At 36.9% G+C, this 19,637-nt stretch overlaps 1 protein-coding gene across 3 annotated transcripts in view; it reads right to left on the bottom strand.

Moving 5' to 3' along the window:
- The window catches only part of RAP1GAP2 (RAP1 GTPase activating protein 2), a 695,842-nt gene that overhangs the window by 109,348 nt on the left and 566,857 nt on the right, over positions 1 to 19,637 (bottom strand). For all 3 annotated transcript variants that reach the window (XM_053706286.1, XM_053706284.1, XM_053706285.1), the window contains 2 exons: positions 13,093 to 13,248; positions 7,864 to 7,935 (listed from right to left, as the gene is read on the bottom strand). In XM_053706286.1, the coding sequence (XP_053562261.1) occupies positions 7,864 to 7,935; positions 13,093 to 13,248 (228 nt within the window). The remainder of the gene's footprint in view (positions 1 to 7,863; positions 7,936 to 13,092; positions 13,249 to 19,637) is intronic.

Raw genomic sequence — 19,637 nt, 5'->3', positions numbered from 1 at the left:
GTACCTTCATTCGTCTTTAGTCGTCGGATGAAGAGGATGCTCCGCGTCGGATGTCTTGAAGATGGAGCCTCTCTGCGCCGGATAGATGAAGATAGAAGATGCCATCTGGATGAAGACTTCTGCCCGTCTGGAGGACAACTTTGCCAGGATTGGATGAAGACTTCTCCCGGCTTCGTTGAGGACTTCAGCCTGGCTTGGATGAAGACTTCTCCCGGTAAATCGATCTTCAGGGGGTTAGTGTTAGGTTTTTTTAAGGGTGTATTGGGTGGGCTTTATTTTTAGGTTAGGGTTTGGGCTTGCAAAAGAGCTAACTGCCCTTTAAAGGGCAATGCCCATACAAAAGCCCTTTTCAGGGCAATGAGGAGCTTAGTTTTTTTTTAGTTAGTATTTTATTTGGGGGGATGGTTGTGTGGGTGGTGGGTTTTACTGTTGGGGGGTTGTTTGTATTTTTTTTTACAGGTAAAAGAGCTGATTACTTTGGGGCAATGCCCCGCACAAGGCCCTTTTAAGGGCTATTGGTAGTTTAGTTTAGGCTAGGTTTTTGTTTTATTTTGGGGGTGCTTTTTTATTTTGATAGGGCTATTAGATTAGGTGTAATTAGTTTAAATATCTTGTAATTTGTTTATTATTTTCTGTAATTTAGTGGTTTTTTTTGTACTTTAGCTAATTTAATTGAATGGATTTAATTGTTGTTAATTTAGTTAATTTATTAAATTATAGTGTAGAGTTAGGTGTTACTGTAACTTAGGTTAGGTTTTATTTTACAGGTAAGTTTGTATTTATTTTAGCTAGGTAGTTATTAAATAGTTAATAATTATTTAGTAACTATTCTACCTAGTTAAAATAAATACAAACTTGCCTGTAAAATAAAAATAAATCCTAAGATAGCTACATTGTAACTATTAGTTATATTGTAGCTAGCTTAGGGTTTATTTTATAGGTAAGTATTTAGTTTTAAATAGGAGTAATGTAGTTAATGACAGTAATTTTCTTTCGATTTATTTTTAATTATATTTAAGTTAGAGGTATTAGGGTTAGGGTTAGACTTAGGTTTAGGGGTTAATACATTTAGTATAGTGGTGGCCACATTGGGGGCAGCAGATTAGGGGTTAATAAATACAATGTAGGTGGCGGCAATGTTGGGGGCAGGAGATTAGGGGTTCATAAGTATAATGTAGGTCGCGGCGGTCTCCGGAGCGGCAGATTAGGGGTTAATAAGAATAATGTAGGTGTCGGCGATGTTGGGGGCAGCAGATTAGGGGTTAATAAGTGTAAGATTAGGGGTGTTTAGACTCGGGGTTCATTTTAGGGTGTTATGTGTAAACATAACTTTAATTTCCCCATAGGAATCAATAGGGCTGTGTTACTGAGTTTTACGCTGCTTTTTTGCAGCTGTTAAACTTTTTCTCAGACAGCTCTCCCTGTTGATTCCTATGGGGAAATCGTGCACGAGCACGTACGACCAGCTCACCGCTGACTTAAGCAGCGCTGGTATTGGAGTACAGTAATGAGCAAAATTTTGCTCAACGCTCACTTCTTGTCTTTTAACGACGGGTTTGTAAAAACTTGTAATACCAGCGCTGTAGGGAAGTGAGCGGTGAGGGAAAACTGCTTGTTAGCACCGCATAGCCTCTAACGCAAAACTCGTAATCTAGCCGATAGTTTTTAAACATCTAATGCAAATTTGAATGTTTGCCTATTCTAACAATTATTTGGCCGTTCGAATCTGGATACTTTATTTAACCAATGCTATTCAATACAAGTCAATTAGAATTAACACTGAAAGTTTACATTTGTTTAACTGAGTGTTTATTCACATTGTTAAAAACTTACATTAAATCACAGCATTTATTAAAATGAATATCCAAGTTAAGAAAAGAAAAAAGTTGCCAGATTTAAATAGCATGATTGATATATTGGTATGGAAAACTCATTAATTTTAGGTCTATAAAATGAATAGGGCATTGAGGTTATTTTATTATATTGTAATTTTTGCATTGCAAAATATTTGCATTTAAAAGAAATACTTTGAAAGAACAACAATTAATGTTGGCAAAATGTGCATTGTTTTGCAGTCCAAATACATACCTCTTAAAAAATGTTAAAATATAGGAGCTCATTACAATCTTGAGTTTGTTTTTGGCAAATGATTTCTGAGCTTCAGCTTCTATTTTCAGTGTCTTTTGACCAGGGGTAGACTGGGCTGGGGGGAACGGTAGGGTAGGATGGAGATTGCCACCAGGCTACTATTGGTGATGGAATCAGGACCCAGCAATTTTTTTTTATACAGTAATCTATTTAAGTACGTTTGCATATACATGGGTGTGTAGGGTTAGTTTTTTAGGAGACAGAGCAGATAATTAAGAAACTCTTCTAGCAGAAGAAATGGCTAGAAGAAAGAGAACCTTCCATGACAATAACTTTAGTTCCAGGGAATGCATAGGTTTAAACCCCCCTTGCAAAACAGAAAGAACCAGATTCAAATTCCAATGGGGAGAAATGGGCATAATACCCTAATAAGTTGGTCAGCTTTATGTGAAACAAAATAGATAATGCTGAAATCTGAACCTTTAAAGAACTAGCCCATAAACCTTTATCCAGTCAATCCTGAAGGAACTGAAGAAATCTGGAGACTCTAAAAGATTTCCAAGAGAAATATCTAGAAGAACACCAAAGAAAGCAAGCTTTCCAAATCTTATGATAAATTCTCTGTGGACAGGCTTTCTGGTTTGCAGTAGAGTAGAGATAACAGAATCTGAGAGACCTCTGTTTTTGAGAACTAGGCGTTCAACCTCAATGCCATCAAATTAAGGGATTTGAGATCCGGATGATACAAAGGTCTTTTAGACAGCAGATCTTATCTTAGGGATAGAGCCCATGAGGGAAGGGATGACATCTGAATTAGGTCTGTATACCAGGTTTTGCGCAGCCATGCCACAGCTATGAGAATTACAAAAGCCAATTTCTGTTTTATTCTGGCAATGATTCTTGGAAGAAGAACAAATGGAAGAAGAACAAATGGAAGAAATAAATAGGCCAGATGAAAGTTCCAAGGGCAGACTAGAGCATCTATCATGCAAGTTCTTGGATCTCATGACCTGGCACAATAAACCGTAAGTTTGTGGTTCAATTTGGATGCCAAGAGATCTATTTCTGGAAGAAATTGATCAAACACGTCCTGATGAAGAGACCATTCCCCAGGATAGATGGGCTGACAACTTAAGCTTCCCAATTGCTCACTCCCGGAATGTGAATTGCTGATAGGGTGCAGGGGTTTGGTTTCCCTCTGCCCAAGACAGAATTCAAGATACCTCTTGCATAGCTAAGGGACTTCTGGTCCCTCCCTGATGATTGTTGTATGCAATGGCAGTGACATTGCCTGACTGGAATCAAATACATTTTTCCTGTTTGAGAAGGGGCCAAGATTGATTGACCAGAAGAATCGCACACAGTTCCAGGATGTTGATAGGTTACCTCGTCTCCAGGAGGAACCATACTTCCTGAGCCCTTGGAGACTCCAAAACAGTGCCCCAACCCATCAGACTTGCATCCGTAGTGACTATGGTCTAGATAAGCTGAAGAAAAGATGCTCCAATGGTCAAACAGGGACCTTCCCTCCACCATTAGATTGTTTGACTGAAGAACTGAGCTCTATGTGCTGTTCAAGATTAAAACAATCATTTGACCACTGTTGAAGCATGGACAATTGGAGAGGACGAAGATGAAAGTGAGCGAAAAGGTCCTGTGTCTAACGCTACTACCATAAGACCCACTACTTCCATACATTGGGCTACAGATGGAGAATGAGGCATCTGTAGGGAATGATAAGCAGTCTGAAGTTTGGTTCTGTGAAAGTCAGTGAGAAAAAAGCGCATTGGAACCAAGTCTATTATTACTCCCAGAAAAACTACCCTTGTGACTGGTGATGAAGAGCTTTTGGGGACATTGATTTCCAATCCATGTTCCTTAAGGAAATATACCATTCTGTGTGTATGAACAGTAGCCAGAGAAAGACAGATTGGACCAAAATATTGTCCAAATAAGAGGCAATGGAGATTTCCTGATCACTGCTATGAGAGCTCTTAATATCTTCGTGAAGATGCGAGAGGAGGTGGCCAGACCGAAGGGGAGGGCCACAAATTGGTAATGCTAATTGAGAAAAGCAAACCTTAGAAACTGGAAATGTGAATTGGAGTATGCAGATATGCATCCTTTAAGTCTATAGTTGTCATAAATTGACCCTTATCTATTTTAATGGCTTTAATGCAGATGCCAATATCCTCAGATGATTGTTCAGAAACCATCTGAGAAAGAGAATCACACTAGAATGATGCCACAGCGGCCACACAGGTGATTGCTACTGAAGTGCTGATTGGGAGAATAATTTCCTAAGCAATGACTCAGATTTGCTGTCTATTGGATACCTAAATGAAGAACTATCCTCAATAGGAATAGTAGTGCATGGAAATAGCTCCATCAACCTTATGGACTACTTCCCAGGCTGCGTTAAAAGGTGCAAAAGTAAAGCCTGGTTTTTTCCATTTTTGGGCTATATATTCTTTAACCAACTCTGGTGCTTTAAATATCTTAGACAGATCTCTAAAAAATTGATTCAAGTTATTTACAGGCTTTGAATCCTCTGGATTTGGTTCTCATAGTTCTAAGGTATTCAAAACATCCTGAAGCAGGAAACGCATATGTTCCAATTTAAATCTAAATGTGGAATCAGCCTCTGGCTCATTTATAGGATCAAGGTGCTCAGAGGAGATTTCACCCTCAGAACCCTCAGAAAAAGAGTCAGCTGAGTTAGAGCTTTATAAGCTTGGTGGTAACTGAGCTTGGGGAATAGGACCCTCCACATTACAGGTGGTGTGAGGTAAATCTCTTGATTTTCACTTATGCTTATTTGGTATGGGGATAGCCACTAAAACTCCATCACAGTCTTTTAAAGACTTGTTTTAAACTCTGGAGAAAAGTCAGTGGAATCTCCCTGAGCTACAAAAACAGACAATGGCCTGAAATGTCTGCCAGGTATAGTACCGGATAAAGTTCCTAAAAAAAGGAAACAAACAGAGGCGCCTCCTAGTGCAATATCATCAAGGTATGGAGACAGTAAAAAAGAATCAGTCCCACTCACTTGAAGTTATGCACACGAGTGTGCTTAAAGTGCACAAGTCTCCTGAGCCACTTGGCTGACTCCCCTCATGGCAGCAACGATTCAGGCTCCAAACAGAGGTCACAAATAGCATGCAGGTTCCCCACCAGGTATCCAGCATGCAGGTTCCCCACCAGGTATTCAACAATAAATGTTTTAATCTACCGCCATCTTCACTTGGGTTTATTATCCCTCTCTGGCACCGGTCATTTTCTCCTTTGATCCACAGGAGGATCTATTTCTAGGAACTACCGGGAAGGATATTGAGGGCTATTGGATACCTGGTGAGGAACCTGCATGTGATTTGTGACCATTGTTTGGTGACTGAATTGTTGCTGCTGCGAGGGGAGTCAGCCGAGAGGCTCAGAAATCTCGGTCTGGACTTTAAGCACAATCGTGTGCATAACTTCAAGTGAGTGGGACTGATTCTTTGTTATTGTCTCTATACTTTGATGAAATTGCGCTCTGAAGCGCCTCTGTTTGTTTACCCACCCTTCAGCAGCTCCGATCAGGGTACTCACCCACCTACCATGCATATAAAGTGTTAAAACTGGGCCCAGATAGCTTGGAAGGCCTGGAGACAGTCCTGAGTAATTTTTTTAGTCCGAGAGAGAAGCCAAAGCAGCCCCTGGTTACTGTGAGGGTATCCACCCTTCCTCTGAACTACTCCACTGTTCCTTTGTAAATTTTTAGTCAGTTGGAGATCCGGTGAGGGAGAGAAAGCATGCCAATGGGGGCGGAGCTTAACTCCAGAACAATGTGCAGACCAAAACCTGTGAGTAAAAACACCAAAACACACAAACATGTTAAAGTGAATAGAATCCCCTCCTTTGAACCCCCTTGCATCCCAAACCGCATCCACAATGAGCTGAATAACTAACTGCCATATGCAGTTTTATTAAAGAGACAGTGAAGCTTTTAGTTCTGTGAGGAAAAATGATGAAACCCAAGTCAAAAACATACTGAGAGCTGCTAAGGGATAATATGGCAATGAAATAAGAGGTATTTTAACTATGAATTGCATAATTGTTGGTGTAAAACACATAGGTAAACACTATGTGTAAAGGCTGAGAACCCCCAACTATGTAGTACCTATATAAGGTGAGTACAAGGTATAGTTCCTGGGCTGTATTTAGTGTCTGAGTCACTTACCTGGATTCCAGCACCCCTCCACTGTATTTTACCAGCTTGTTAATGCCTTTCTCCCTCAAAGAATGCTGATCCAGTAGAGAGTCCATTCAGTGCAAGTAAATATACTGCAAAGGATACTGTCGGATATACCAGCAAACTCTCAAGTGGAGGCTAAGGGATGGTCCCTGTAATGCCTGGGGACAATTATCACTGATTTACCCATGCGGGTACTGATATGCCATAACTGAGGTATTCCTTTACCCCTGCTTCACTCAGAATCTTGGAGAAATTATCCTGTAGTTTTCCCAGAGTCAAGAAATGATTAGACAGAAAATAATAAAATCTTGCTTGCAGAGCACCTCTCTCAACCTCTCTCCTCGGAGGCCAAGAACTAACTGGGTGGGGAGAGAGGATCGAAGGGATTAAAGCTCTTGTGAGGGTTCATGACTTACTCCTAGTAGAAGGAAATATATCCCACATGTTATGGACACCTATGGACTCTCATCATCTTACGAAAGAAATTAACCTTATAAGCTAACTGATTCGCCCCTTCACTGACAGGAATTCAAAGTAAGGTATGCAGCTGAATTGGCAAAAATCAATGGCAAAGTCATGCATGTCTCTTATTTCTACAAAAAGGGGATTCCAGATAAGCATTGACATTTAGCGATTACTAATACTGTTAGTACAAGTGACATGGTGAAATAATATTTGTGTCTGCTGTTCATGGAGCATATAATTTAAAAACCAATAGGAAATAAATGAAGGTCTGCATGTCTACACCCTTTACAGTTCTTAAAAATGTACTTTAAAGCTAAAGTTTATTATAACTAAAGGTGGACAGGTTCGCAAGTAGAGAACATTTCCACCTGCAATTGTAATGCTCACGTGGTAAAATGCAACCAGCTTTTTTGTGCAATGCCGACCCGTGCAGGGCATGTCAATCACCCAGAATAAGCAAGTGTTGAGGTGATTGATCTCGCTACCTCTGAGGGGACAGAGAGGCAAAAGAAGCAGTTTCTGATTCCTAATTCTCTGTCTGCAGGTTTGCTCATGCGAGCCTGTTCCACATAGCCTCAAAAGCTGTGAATGCAGCTTAATAAATGTATCTATAAGTATGTATTGCTTTACAGATTAACCTAAGTACTCAAAAGCTGTGAATGCAGCTTAATAAATGTATCTATAAGTATGTATTGCTTTACAGATTAACCTAAGTACTCAAAAGCTGTGAATGCAGCTTAATAAATGTATCTATAAGTATGTATTGCTTTACAGATTAACCTAAGTACTCAAAAGCTGTGAATGCAGCTTAATAAATGTATCTATAAGTATGTTTTGCTTTACAGATTAACCTAAGTACTCAAAAGCTGTGAATGCAGCTTAATAAATGTATCTATAAGTATGTCTTTCTTTACAGATTAACCTAAGTACTCAAAAGCTGTGAATGCAGCTTAATAAATGTATCTATATGTATGTATTTCTTTACAGATTAACCTAAGTACTCAAAAGCTGTGAATGCAGCTTAATAAATGTATCTACAAGTATGTATTGCTTTACAGATTAACCTAAGTACTTACTTTTTGAAATACTGGTGGATTTGGTAAAGGAGGTCCAAAAGATGGTACATCTTCCCGAGCAGTCACTGATACCTTGCAAAAAACAAAAGCCAATTTTTTTTAAATACTGAAAAAAGTATTAAAAATACATTAATTTTGGTTCCATATTGCAGCTAATAGTGTCATCTATTTATACCTAAGAAGATTTGTTCTATGGATGCCTTAGAGTTTGTTGTTCTGTGTTATTCTGAGCTAAGAGTGGACAGCAAAAATATTTTATAAAATGAATCAGTTAAAATCCCGTAAAAATCAAAAGAAGACTGTGTGTCATTTATTTTGTTTCAGTTGAATTTGTTTACAGAAAGCAGTTGAAGGTAGGGGAGCATTGAGACCATGTAGCATATAGTGCACCATTTATCAAAACTTAATCTTTCAATTAGTCTAATCGCCCTGTCATTTAGTCACATTTTTCGCTAACCAAAGTTATTAAGCAGTTAAGCGTCAAGTCATTTTTAAGAACTTGCCGAACATTCAAAACACTATTTGCAAGTAATGGCAGATGCAAAGTCGAGGAGTTAATGCTTTGATAAATGGAGCCCATAGTATTACTTGTACGGAGGAGGAATTTTACAACAAAAAAAACAAACATGGATATTGGAAAAAAAAATCATGGCTGTGTTACTATATGGGGCTGATACAAAATTGTAAAAGGGAAAAGAAAAGGAGGTAAGGTTCAGATGAATAAGACAGGAAGTCAATGTTAAACAGTAATAATAAAAAAAATGCAATTGAAATAGAGGAATATAAATTCTCCAAAAAAGGAACATTTAAAATGACCCTTCCCCATATCTCCTTTTCTTATCTTTCCTTATCTTAAAAAGGTGTATATAAGCTAAAAAAAAAAGAACTGTAAAGTTCCAAAATGGAGGTACTATCAACTCATATAAGACTAGACCCCAGGAAACTCTTGGTTATACACAAAAGAGAACAATAAAATCCAAGCTACTTTGGCTTAACATACTGTGCCACACTTCACACATAGTACAAGAGAGGTAGAGCAGACCCCCTCAGCTATAATCAAGTAATTTCCAATGGTGTCCAAAAGCAAACCTTGAGCAAAAAGTATTCTGCGTGATTGTAAAAATAAAAATAAATCTAGCCTATGCACTAAAAACATAATTTATGCTTCTAGGGAAACAACCAGATTCACCTACTCCTTAGACTCATAGATAGCATTATGATGCATGGGATAGCAGAGAATGGAGCCATATGACCTATTATGTGCACTATGTCAGATTCTTACTAGCTCATGGGGACAACAGTGCATGAAGCATCTAAGGTGTCTGTCACTTAAAGGGCCATGATACCCAAATGTTGAAACACTTGAAAGTGATGCAGTATAGCTGTAAAAAGCTGACTAGAAAAAAATCACCTGAACATCTCTATGTAAAAAAGTAAGATATTTTACCTAAAAAAATCCTCAGTAGCCACATCCCATTGTAAAGGACTTCTAAGCAGCAAATCAGTATGTCTGTCCTGGGACAGCACAAGGAGCGAGCTTTCGTGTACTTACCTTATTTCCCTATTAAGTTTAAGGAAGTTTGCTAAGAAATCTCATGAGAGTTAAGTGAAATCTCATGAGATCACAGTAACAGAGTTCATGACCTCAGCACTGTTGATGCTGATTGGCTGCTGTTCATTTCTTCATATTTTTTTTTACCTGCAGCTGGGCAGCAGCCAAGTATAACTTTTTACACAGAACTTACTCTGCTGAGCTGAGGAGATTGTGAGGTAAAATATCTTCCTTTTTTACATAGAGATGCTCAGGTGATATTTTCCTGTCAGCTTTTTACAGTTATACTGCATCAGTTTCAAGTGATTTAGCAGATGAGTATTATGTCCCTTTAAGTAGAAACAATAGCTCTGACAAACTTCTCTAATACTCCTTTGACCCTGACAATGGCCCTTCCTAAGTGGTTATACAGGCCCATTCAGTATTTTAAACTGACCACTTCAGTGTGTAGCTCTATATTGGCCTCCTTAACCACTGTGTCATTGAACTCCTGGAGGAGCAAGTGAATGTTACTATTTTTTTTATCAATTTGGCCATTATCCTAGTCAGATGCACTAAATTGAAGGCATGGCAGAAGGAAACTGAGAAAGAAAACTTCTGATGTACTTCACAGGTTGGCAAACACAAAAAGAGAGAACAGATTACAGAATAGTTAATTCTATACTCTTAAAAAATATAGTTAACTAAAATTGAAAAATCCCTGAGGTACTGTAAAAAGTTTAGGTGGCCATTTTAAATCCTAGCTCAACAGTGACCCCTACATCTAAACCTTTTTATTTAGTTAAGTTAAATTTGTAGATTAATTATTCTCGTTGACCATTTCTATTTATAGCTGCAAGTGTCAAATGTAAAGAAAATTACATTGAAATATGAATATGCCAGCAGCCATACTGAGTTTTATTTAAAAACAGTAATACATTGGCCAACACCTTCACCTGATTATTTTCTCCTATTAACTCCATAAACAATAATCTTGTCTCAATAACCCCACCCTAGTATTTGCCTAGTAACTATCAGAGCAAGTTCCTATCATTTAATAATATTTGCATTAGAATATTGTCTGGATACAGCCAGCTGCTTCTTGTGAACAATTAACAGAACTGCAGGAGTCAATCTGATCTTCTACGGACGCCTTCCCAAATAGCACATTTTGTATTTTTGAATTCAAGCTGCCAAATGAAACTGAATTGCCACAGAGTATAAGTTTGTTTTAGGCTTTGTATTTCCTCTTATCAGCGGGGGTTTATTGTTTTAAAGAAGAAAAGCTTATTTGCCAACACCCACTCAAACTTACTTGTATGTAGTTTCTTAATAACTAGCATATAACAAACAAGAAATACATTTTACATTGTTAAATGCAGCTGGTTTCATATTTAATAAATACATAGACTAGAAGGCAGCACAAATACTATGCCAGAAATAGAGAGAAGGCTGATTAAGTATCCCATAGCAAAAACAGGGAAACACATGATTAGGAAGATGGAGCCTGGCACTAACCTGGGAAAATGGTAATCCACATCATTCAGATCTCCATGTTGCAGAGATAACACATCTTAGAGCCCTGAACCCAAGTAATTTCACAAATGAACCCCTAGACCAACATAATTCATCAGGGACACACACACACATCGTTTATTGGGGATCTGAGGTAACTTTCTGGACTTAGTGTGGGTCAGAACGTTTGATGTCTAATCATAGGATGAGTGGCTTACCATGGCCCTGGCTCAACAAACTATATGAAGTAAATGAAGAAAGCCATCAAATAAAACATATCACCCATCCTCCACCTTTGCAGATTTGATGGTTCTTGTCAGTGTTCTTCCTATCTTTCTATGCCTTTGATGAATTTACATGATGCTGCTTGGTATTTTTGAGAGACTAGATATATGGTGTGTACATTTGCACCAGTATCTGTGGGGCAGCACAATGCCATGACAGAATGTCTACAATCTCATATTTTTCCAAAAATGTTTTGCCTAGTGTTGCTCTTGATAGAAATCAGTTACTTAAAATCTTCTCATTTATCTAATAAAATCAGGGAACCATGGCCAACTAGCATACATTTGTTTGTATCATTGATAAGAGCTTTGGAAAACTAACAGACTATTGGAAATATCCTATCCTGTGACTAACTCGACTACTTCATTTTAGGAATTTATGAGACACAAGTGAAAATGATATACAAACATTTGATGGAAAGTAAATGGCAAACTGTATTAAAAGGAAACACGAACTAGATGTGCGCATAATTGCATTCAATTTGAGAACAATTTAGCAAGTACCCCAATACTCAACTAAAAAACTCCTGAAAATGAAACTCAGTGGAAGAACACAGAAACAGACTAAAGAAAAAGCAAACACTTTGGCTCTCACATCATAGTTCAAAAATTCCCTAAATTCACAGGTTTTTGAAAGACCAAAAAATATGCAGAATTAGTGGAATTTGTCAAATTCTGTGTTGAGCGTGCAGATTGAAGGCGCAGAGGCAACTATTAAAAGTTCTCAGCAGATGCAAATTAAACCCAATTTTTTTTTCATGATTCTGACAGAGCATGCAATTTTAAACAACTTTCTAATTTACTCCTATTATAACATTTTCTCCATTCTCTTGGTATCTTTTGTTGAAAAGCAAGGATGTAAGCTCCAGAGTTTTCACATGTCTGGAGAACTATATGGCAGCAATTTTGTAAGAATGTTATGCATTTGCAAGGGTACTAGATGGTAGCACTATTTCGTGCCATGCAGTTCTCCAGAAATCTACTTAGGTATCTCTTTAACAAAGAATACCAAGAAAAGAAACAAATTGAAACCTTTTTTTTTTAAAGTGTATGCTCTGTCTGAATCACAAAATAAATGTATTGGGTTTCATATCCCTTGAAATAGCATTTTATATTATTGGTCAATGTAGCATAATATTGCAGGTACTTTGTGTCCAATTGATTTGATTTTTCAGCCCATCTCTTCAGCTTCATGCCTAGCCAATCTCATTAATTCCACTAAGTTTAATAAATATGTTTCGACCAGGACAGACTACAATAATGCTCAAACAGGCCCTATATGAATTCCAAGTGAAATAGCCTTTGTTTATGGATACAAACTTACTGAAAATCTAGACTCTCAATAAACCAGATTTAAACAGCTATACCTTATTATAATGTGGTATGGTACAACGACAACACTATGCTATATCCTATTGTGGCATGGTATAAAATATTTATGGTATATAGCTAATAGAGGAACAATCCGACCATAATAAAATTCTTTTTGCAAAACCACAAGGTTAGTTGGTTTTCAATGATGTTTTGTATTACCATTATAGGATGATGAGTAGACAACTGTTAGATACTGTTACATTTTATGTTTACAAAGTTCTTTAGCTTTAAAAAAACTACCCATTTCTGTCTGGTGCTTGGTTACTACCCAACCCCCATAATTCCAAGCATCAATGCTGTAATTAAATATTAAAATAATATTGAGCATGTATAATTTCATTTACATTACTTTGTCTTAATTATATTGAAAACTAAAAGACACAGAGTGTGACATCTATGGGTTTAGGATGTTGTGGCACATGTACCTGATTCAAATATATGTGGTGCATAAAACAGGGATAGATAGATAGATAGATAGATAGATAGATAGATAGATAGACATATATATTAATAAGAATGTCATACCTTGTATGTTGTGTATTCAGTTTCTGGGTTTTCCACCTGTACTACGATGTAAGCATGCAGAAAATTAGATGCAATCATATCCGGGACAAAAGGGGTGTTCTCTTCTTGGAAAATAATTGCCACTATGTCATTACCAATGTGCCTTTTCCTTTGTAGCTGAAATGAGAAAGAGGATTAATACAGTTGCATGCATTAGATACATTCACCTTTGTGTTAAGGGCAAACTTGTAAAAGTAGAATTGTTGAAAGTAACAGTTACTGATGATGAAAGCTCTACCAACCTGCCAAGTTATTATTATTGCTACCTTCAATCAATTGTTTTATTATTGCATTTTATTCTGTGATGCAATCAGATAAACTTTTACTATGAAATGTTACAGAAAACACTGGGTAAACAATGAATATAATCATTTTAACCTTTGATGTATAACATTATTTATTGTTCATTGTTTTGACAACATTTTTATTGCATTCCACAGCAAACTATTCTTGTTAGCTATAACTCCAGAATGGTTTGCAGAGTAAAGTTGCAAAATGATCGCTGTCAATCATATCCATACATACCAATTAAAAAGAACATTCTGAGAATGCCCACTAGCATGCACTCTCGATCTTGCAGCTAAAAAAAAGTAAGCAAGTATAATACAAATTGCTCAGCAAACTATTCTGGGACTAAAGAGTTGCCAATTTGCTCTTAAAGTTAAATACACAGTCAGTACTAATTAACAGAACCTGAGCTGACACCAGGAGGAGTTGCTTCTTTAGGACTGAGTCATCCTTCCTCCTTGGTTAGTATGCGCTAGAGCAGTGTTTCTAAACTGAGGTCCTCAAGTACCCCCAACAGGCCAGGTTTTCATTATAGCTGAACTAGTGCACATGTGAAATAATCAGTTTATGGGTGAGAGCAGGTTAGTAACCATGGTGTTTCTCATCAGCTGATTACTTCACCTGTGCACTGGTTCAGATATAATGAAAACTAGCCCATTGGGGGTACTTGAGAAACATTGCGCTAGAGGATATGCACTTCCTGTACAAATATGCAGCAACACTGTGGTGGCTATCTTGGAAACCCTGCCACCATATTTGTAAAGGCAAATCCAAACACTGTCCTTACACTGTAAAGCTTGATTTGCAGAGGGGCACACAGAGGGACCAGAGATGATGTAGGTGGAGCCTGGGAGCCAACAGATTCTCCTGTTGCTACACTTTTACTGAGTGAGGGGCCAAATGGGCCCCCTTTAGCTCAAAATTGAAATGTGCATGGATGCATTTAAGTTTTAAACACAAGCATGTTTGCAATACACTTCTATTAGCAAAAATGCTTTTAGCAAAAGTTATTACTGTTTTTCAGTGGCATATGCACATATGCTGTGATGCCCATCTACCAGAGAGCTGGTGATGGTGTGTATTGTGCATGTGAAAGACTTAATTTGTGTTATATAAGCCACTGCTAACGTTCTGCATATTCCACTAAAAATCAGTAATCACATAATAACAATAACATTTTTGCTAATTGAAGTATACTGCAAAAATGCTTCCATTTAAAATTGATACGTAGCAGAATTATAGAATGTTGCATTCTGTGGCAAAGCAAGGACAGGTGCATTTAAAGAATTGTCCATTTTGATCAATTACATTTTGTGACATTGCACAGTCTTAGAAACAGCATATATTGAATTATAATTCAAATACTAATCATTTGGAATAGAAGTATTCTGAAGAGCAACATAGATTGGTCATACTCATTTCAGACCTTTAATTGCAAATATAATTGTATTTCTAAGATCTTTATTAAGGTGCAAAACAGAACGCGGGCAATAAAGGTTAATCTTCTATATGATATCTGTATCATATTGTTTAAAAGGATAGGTAATCACAGAGGTTAAAAGTATATTAATATAACCGTGTTGGTTGTGCAAAACTGGGGAATGGGTAATAAAGGGATTATCTATCTTTTAAGTGCTGACTCAAATAACTCCATGGGGGTGAGCACAAGGTCATCTATATGATAAACATGAACTAGCACTGTCTTCATGAGGAAAAACTATCAAAATGCACCGAGAAAAGATCTTGAAAAAAGCAATACAGCTGAAACGCGTTGATGATGGGAAACTAAGCGGAACTTGCAAACTAATACCAAGATCAAAGCGCTCTGAGAAATTGGAACAATGCTAGTTTTGTGCAATACTTAGAAAGAGGTTTGAAATTATTCACCGGTAATCTGATCAACTCAAACTATAGGTCACATGACATCACGTGACCTTAGTGTATATGAACGGCAATCACACGAGGCGAAAGAGAACGCAGACAAGCGACTAAGAAGTCAACAAAGAAGCCGTTCGCAACCAGGCTGATTCTAGGACTGTATAAGTGGTGAAATTGAAAATTCACGGATTTCGTATTCTGGTGAGTCAATATCATATTAAAATATATGAAAACATAAACAAGGTGATTAAGACTGATTTTGGATCAAGTCCAGTGATATTCCAAACGCTAAATGCAAATCAATTACCTAAGGACTAAGGGGCAGTATTAAAGTGCAACTAGGAGCTAAGAAAAACAAAAGACCAGCAATTTTGTTTCAGAATTAACATTGTGACAATTTAAGAAGGAAAATTGCTTTATTCTATTTTTTTTTAAGAAATTTCAACAAAGTATCCCTTTTTTTAAGGCGAACCACTGGTGGTATATATTTGTAACAATTTTCGTATGATTGATTTTATCTTGAATAAATAATTTGTATGGGCACATGATAGATTCTATCTGTATTTGTGAATTTAACTGTTTCTAACACTTGCTTTATAATTAGATCCTGGGCATAGTTGCTTTACAAACTCTCATTTGGTTTGCTTCTACTAGACTAGCGCAAGGGTGAGCCAATCTTTTGTGAGTATAGAAACGAATTGTTATTCACATGACCTTTCTCAATTTATTCTTGTGTTTGGTTTCCTACACACCCATCTTATCCATACTGTAGTTTAATGTTACTGACATATGGTGTTTTATTGCAGAACAGTGATAATAAAAACACACTACAAGCAAAACTGACATGTACATATTAGTAATGAGTCACTTTACTTTCAAAGATAAACTAAGTGACACTTTAAAACCAGCCACACCAAACATTAATCATATACCAGTTTTGAAGAGTTTCCTTTATTGTGAACAATATTCAGCTTTAAAGGGACACAAAACACCTTGATATTTTAATATAAAATTTTAGTTATTCCTAAAAACAACTTTGCAATATATTGTCATTTCCCCCCCTTTCTAATCTCATTGGATTTAACTGATATCAACAGCAAAACAATTCACTATTTAATTATTGAATGACTATGTCTAGCCTTGCTATCTTCAGACTAAAGCCCGGATTGGCTGGTCTTAATAGGCAAGTGGTGGGTAGAGTTTGGCTACAAAATGTAAACAAACAAGCTGTTATATTTATTTTAAAATGTTTAGACTTTACTGATGTGCAATTCTATTGACAGACACCATGTCTGGTAATTAAAAGCTGCATACTGCCCCTTTAATAAGTATTATTGATCCAGTACAATAGAAAATAACTGGACTTAGTGTGAGCAGGATAAGACTGTTTAAAGGGAAATGAAAAACAACATTTTCTAATTAAGAGAGTTACCTAAAAGCTTTTAAAAAATCATTATACTTGATGGATGGGGAAGTCTCCACAAATATGAAGTGAAAAGTAGGTTTATTCAAACAAAAGGAATATCCAGTTTAACGAGATAATTCATTTAAGAAAATGTGCTTAAGAAACGCTATTGCTTAAATATTCTAGTTAATTATAGAATAATATAGTGGTTTCTAAGTCTATTTAATTAAAAGCAATCAATAATATTTATTAACTAGTACCTTTTTTCCATTTAACTCTCCATTATTTCTCTTTTTTCTTGTATTTATCCTATTTCTAAGCTCAGTAACTGTACAATCACTCAAGACTCAAGACACTTTGGGGGGTTACGGCTACGGCGTCAGCTGATCTGATGCACGTGACGCAGGGGTGTGGAGTGCAGCCGTGAATGCTGTTCGAGTAAGCTGCATGCACAACAGTAACAGCATGGATCGAGCAGGCTATACCCAGCAAGTGCGGCAGTGCAGCTAAAGGGGCCAGCTACTAGATGGAAGAAGGAGTCTAACTTTTACCGCACACGCACACATTTCTTCGTCGACAATATCAATGTCTCTTTGCAGGGGTGCCCCCCTGCCTGAGAATAGCCTAGGAATAGGACGGCATGGACGTCGTGCAAGCAAGGAGCATCACTGGTTGGACCGGTAACCTGTATCTTTAGGCCAAATCTGTCTAGTGGCCATAGACACAAAGCCTGGTATATGCTTTAAATGAAAGTTTTGAGGCTTAATATGTATCCTTGAGAAGAAAAAATATTGGACATAATAAGAATAATAACTTTGGGTATAATAAGTCTGGTAAACTTTGTTGGGAGGGTGAGGTTTTATAGGATGTGGTGCAAACCCAGATTATAACATTTGATTCAAAAGGCTTTTTTTCTTTGCTAGAAGGGCAAGTCCCTTACAGAGTTACCAGTGAAGTAACCCAGATAACAGGATTCTTAATAGTGTGACCTAAGAATGGTTAAACTAGGACGGTATTATATTTAGGGTTAATAGAGTCTGGATAAACCACCGGGCGGGTGAAGTACATATAAGTCACTTCCAGGGAGTGAATGATGAAGTTATAACAGCCCCTTAATAAATGCAAAGAGAAGGAGTGAATAAGCATTCAAAATAGAGAAAGTATATAAGCCCCCCTCTGGATTGGAGTGGATCCAGTGAAGCAAACCCTTAAACATTTACATCTTAGAAGTTCTCCTAGCTCCTAACGGGATGTCACTTTTTGAAGCGAAAAAGTTATATGGATTGTATCAAATTTAAGTGTTTAATTAAGAAAAATCTTATTAAGAATAAGTCTGACATGCTTTGTTGGGAGGGTGAAGATGTATACATATGTCTAAGGTTACAGCATATGATGAATTTAATGGTTATATCTGACCTGAATGGTTATATCGTCAAGCTAAGCTATAACCTAAGACTGAAGGATTATTAAATAGAAAGACAAGTCCCTCACAGAGCTTTCAGTGAAGCAAACCAGATAGTAGGATTTCAGTTATCAGACAACAGATTGTTGCTACAGGGAACAGGACGGTATTGTAAAAAGAGTTAACTAAGTCTAGGTTACCCAGTGGGTGGGTGGAGTACACGCAAAATGGATATAAACAGCTTAAAGGGACACTAAACCCCAAAAAATTCTATCATGATTCAAGTAGAGAATATAATTTTAAACAACATTCCAATTTACTTCTATTATCTAATTTGCTTCATTCTATAGATATCCTTTGTTGAAGAAATAGCAATGCACATGTGTGAGCCAATCACACAAGGCATCTATGTGCAGTAACCAATCAGCAGCTATTGAGCCTATCTAGATATGCTTTTCAGCAAAGTATATCAAGAGAATGAAGTAAATGTAGATAATAAAAGTAAATTAGAAAGTTGTTTAAAATTGCATGCTTTTTCTAAATCATGAAAGAAAAAAATTGGGTTTCATGTCCCTTTAAGGTCATGGATTAAAGTGTACATTATATTTGCAAAGACATGGAATATATAATCAATTTATGCTAAGAAGGGAAAACAAATAGAAGTCCCACCGATGGGCTGGAGTGTACCTAGCGAAGCAAACCCGTGGACACTATACCCTCAGAAGATACGCTCGCTCACATCTGAAAGATAGTCAAGCTAAATAATCATACAGACTTTAGTAATTTGAGAGACATTTTTAAAGTTAATTCATCATACTGTTCTGTTATATTCCTTTACTTTTATCTAGGAAAAGTGAAGTACTTTCCTGAGCGGGACAGCTAAACCGTATTACATTTTCTTTGTATGTATATAAATATCTGGCATGCGAATATAGAGAGAAGTTTAAGCTAGTCAGGTTTTGAAAATAGTATGGACCATACATTTAAACAGTGCATGATGGGAGGCAGGGTTTAGACTACATGATTTTCTTAGTTAGGAATGTATATGCTAGCGGCGATAAATAATATTTAATTTGAGATAGGCACTAAGAGGAACACACAGGAAGCAATTGAACATTTATAGGTGTGATATTGTATTGGATATTACTTCTAAAATATCTCTGCAAATCTATTAGTAAGAACACCCTGTATAGCTGCAGGGGTAAAGCTTAGGGGGGTGAGGGATTTTTTCCTTCTCATATGAACACTTGGATTTTCTTTTCTCCTTTTCTGTTGAAAGCAAATCATAATCTAATACACACCACCTTAATAATTAATTCTTTTTGCCCATAGTAGGCATAATAATAGCTTCACTTCTCTCCTTAGGGCGAATAGATAATTGATATAATCGCTGATATTATTACACGTCATTTGTTGGTTTTCTTTTTTTTTGTTTTTTTTGTCTCACTTACATATTCTACATATGGAGAAATTTGTACATACTGTCAGAATTAAATCTCCAGTAATGCCCCCTAAAAAAGACAAAAAAAGGTA

Source organism: Bombina bombina, chromosome 3, assembly GCF_027579735.1.
Source record: "Bombina bombina isolate aBomBom1 chromosome 3, aBomBom1.pri, whole genome shotgun sequence".
NCBI lineage: Eukaryota > Metazoa > Chordata > Amphibia > Anura > Bombinatoridae > Bombina > Bombina bombina.
Note: the sequence above shows the minus strand (reverse complement) of the source record. Positions and strands in the feature narration are given on the sequence as shown.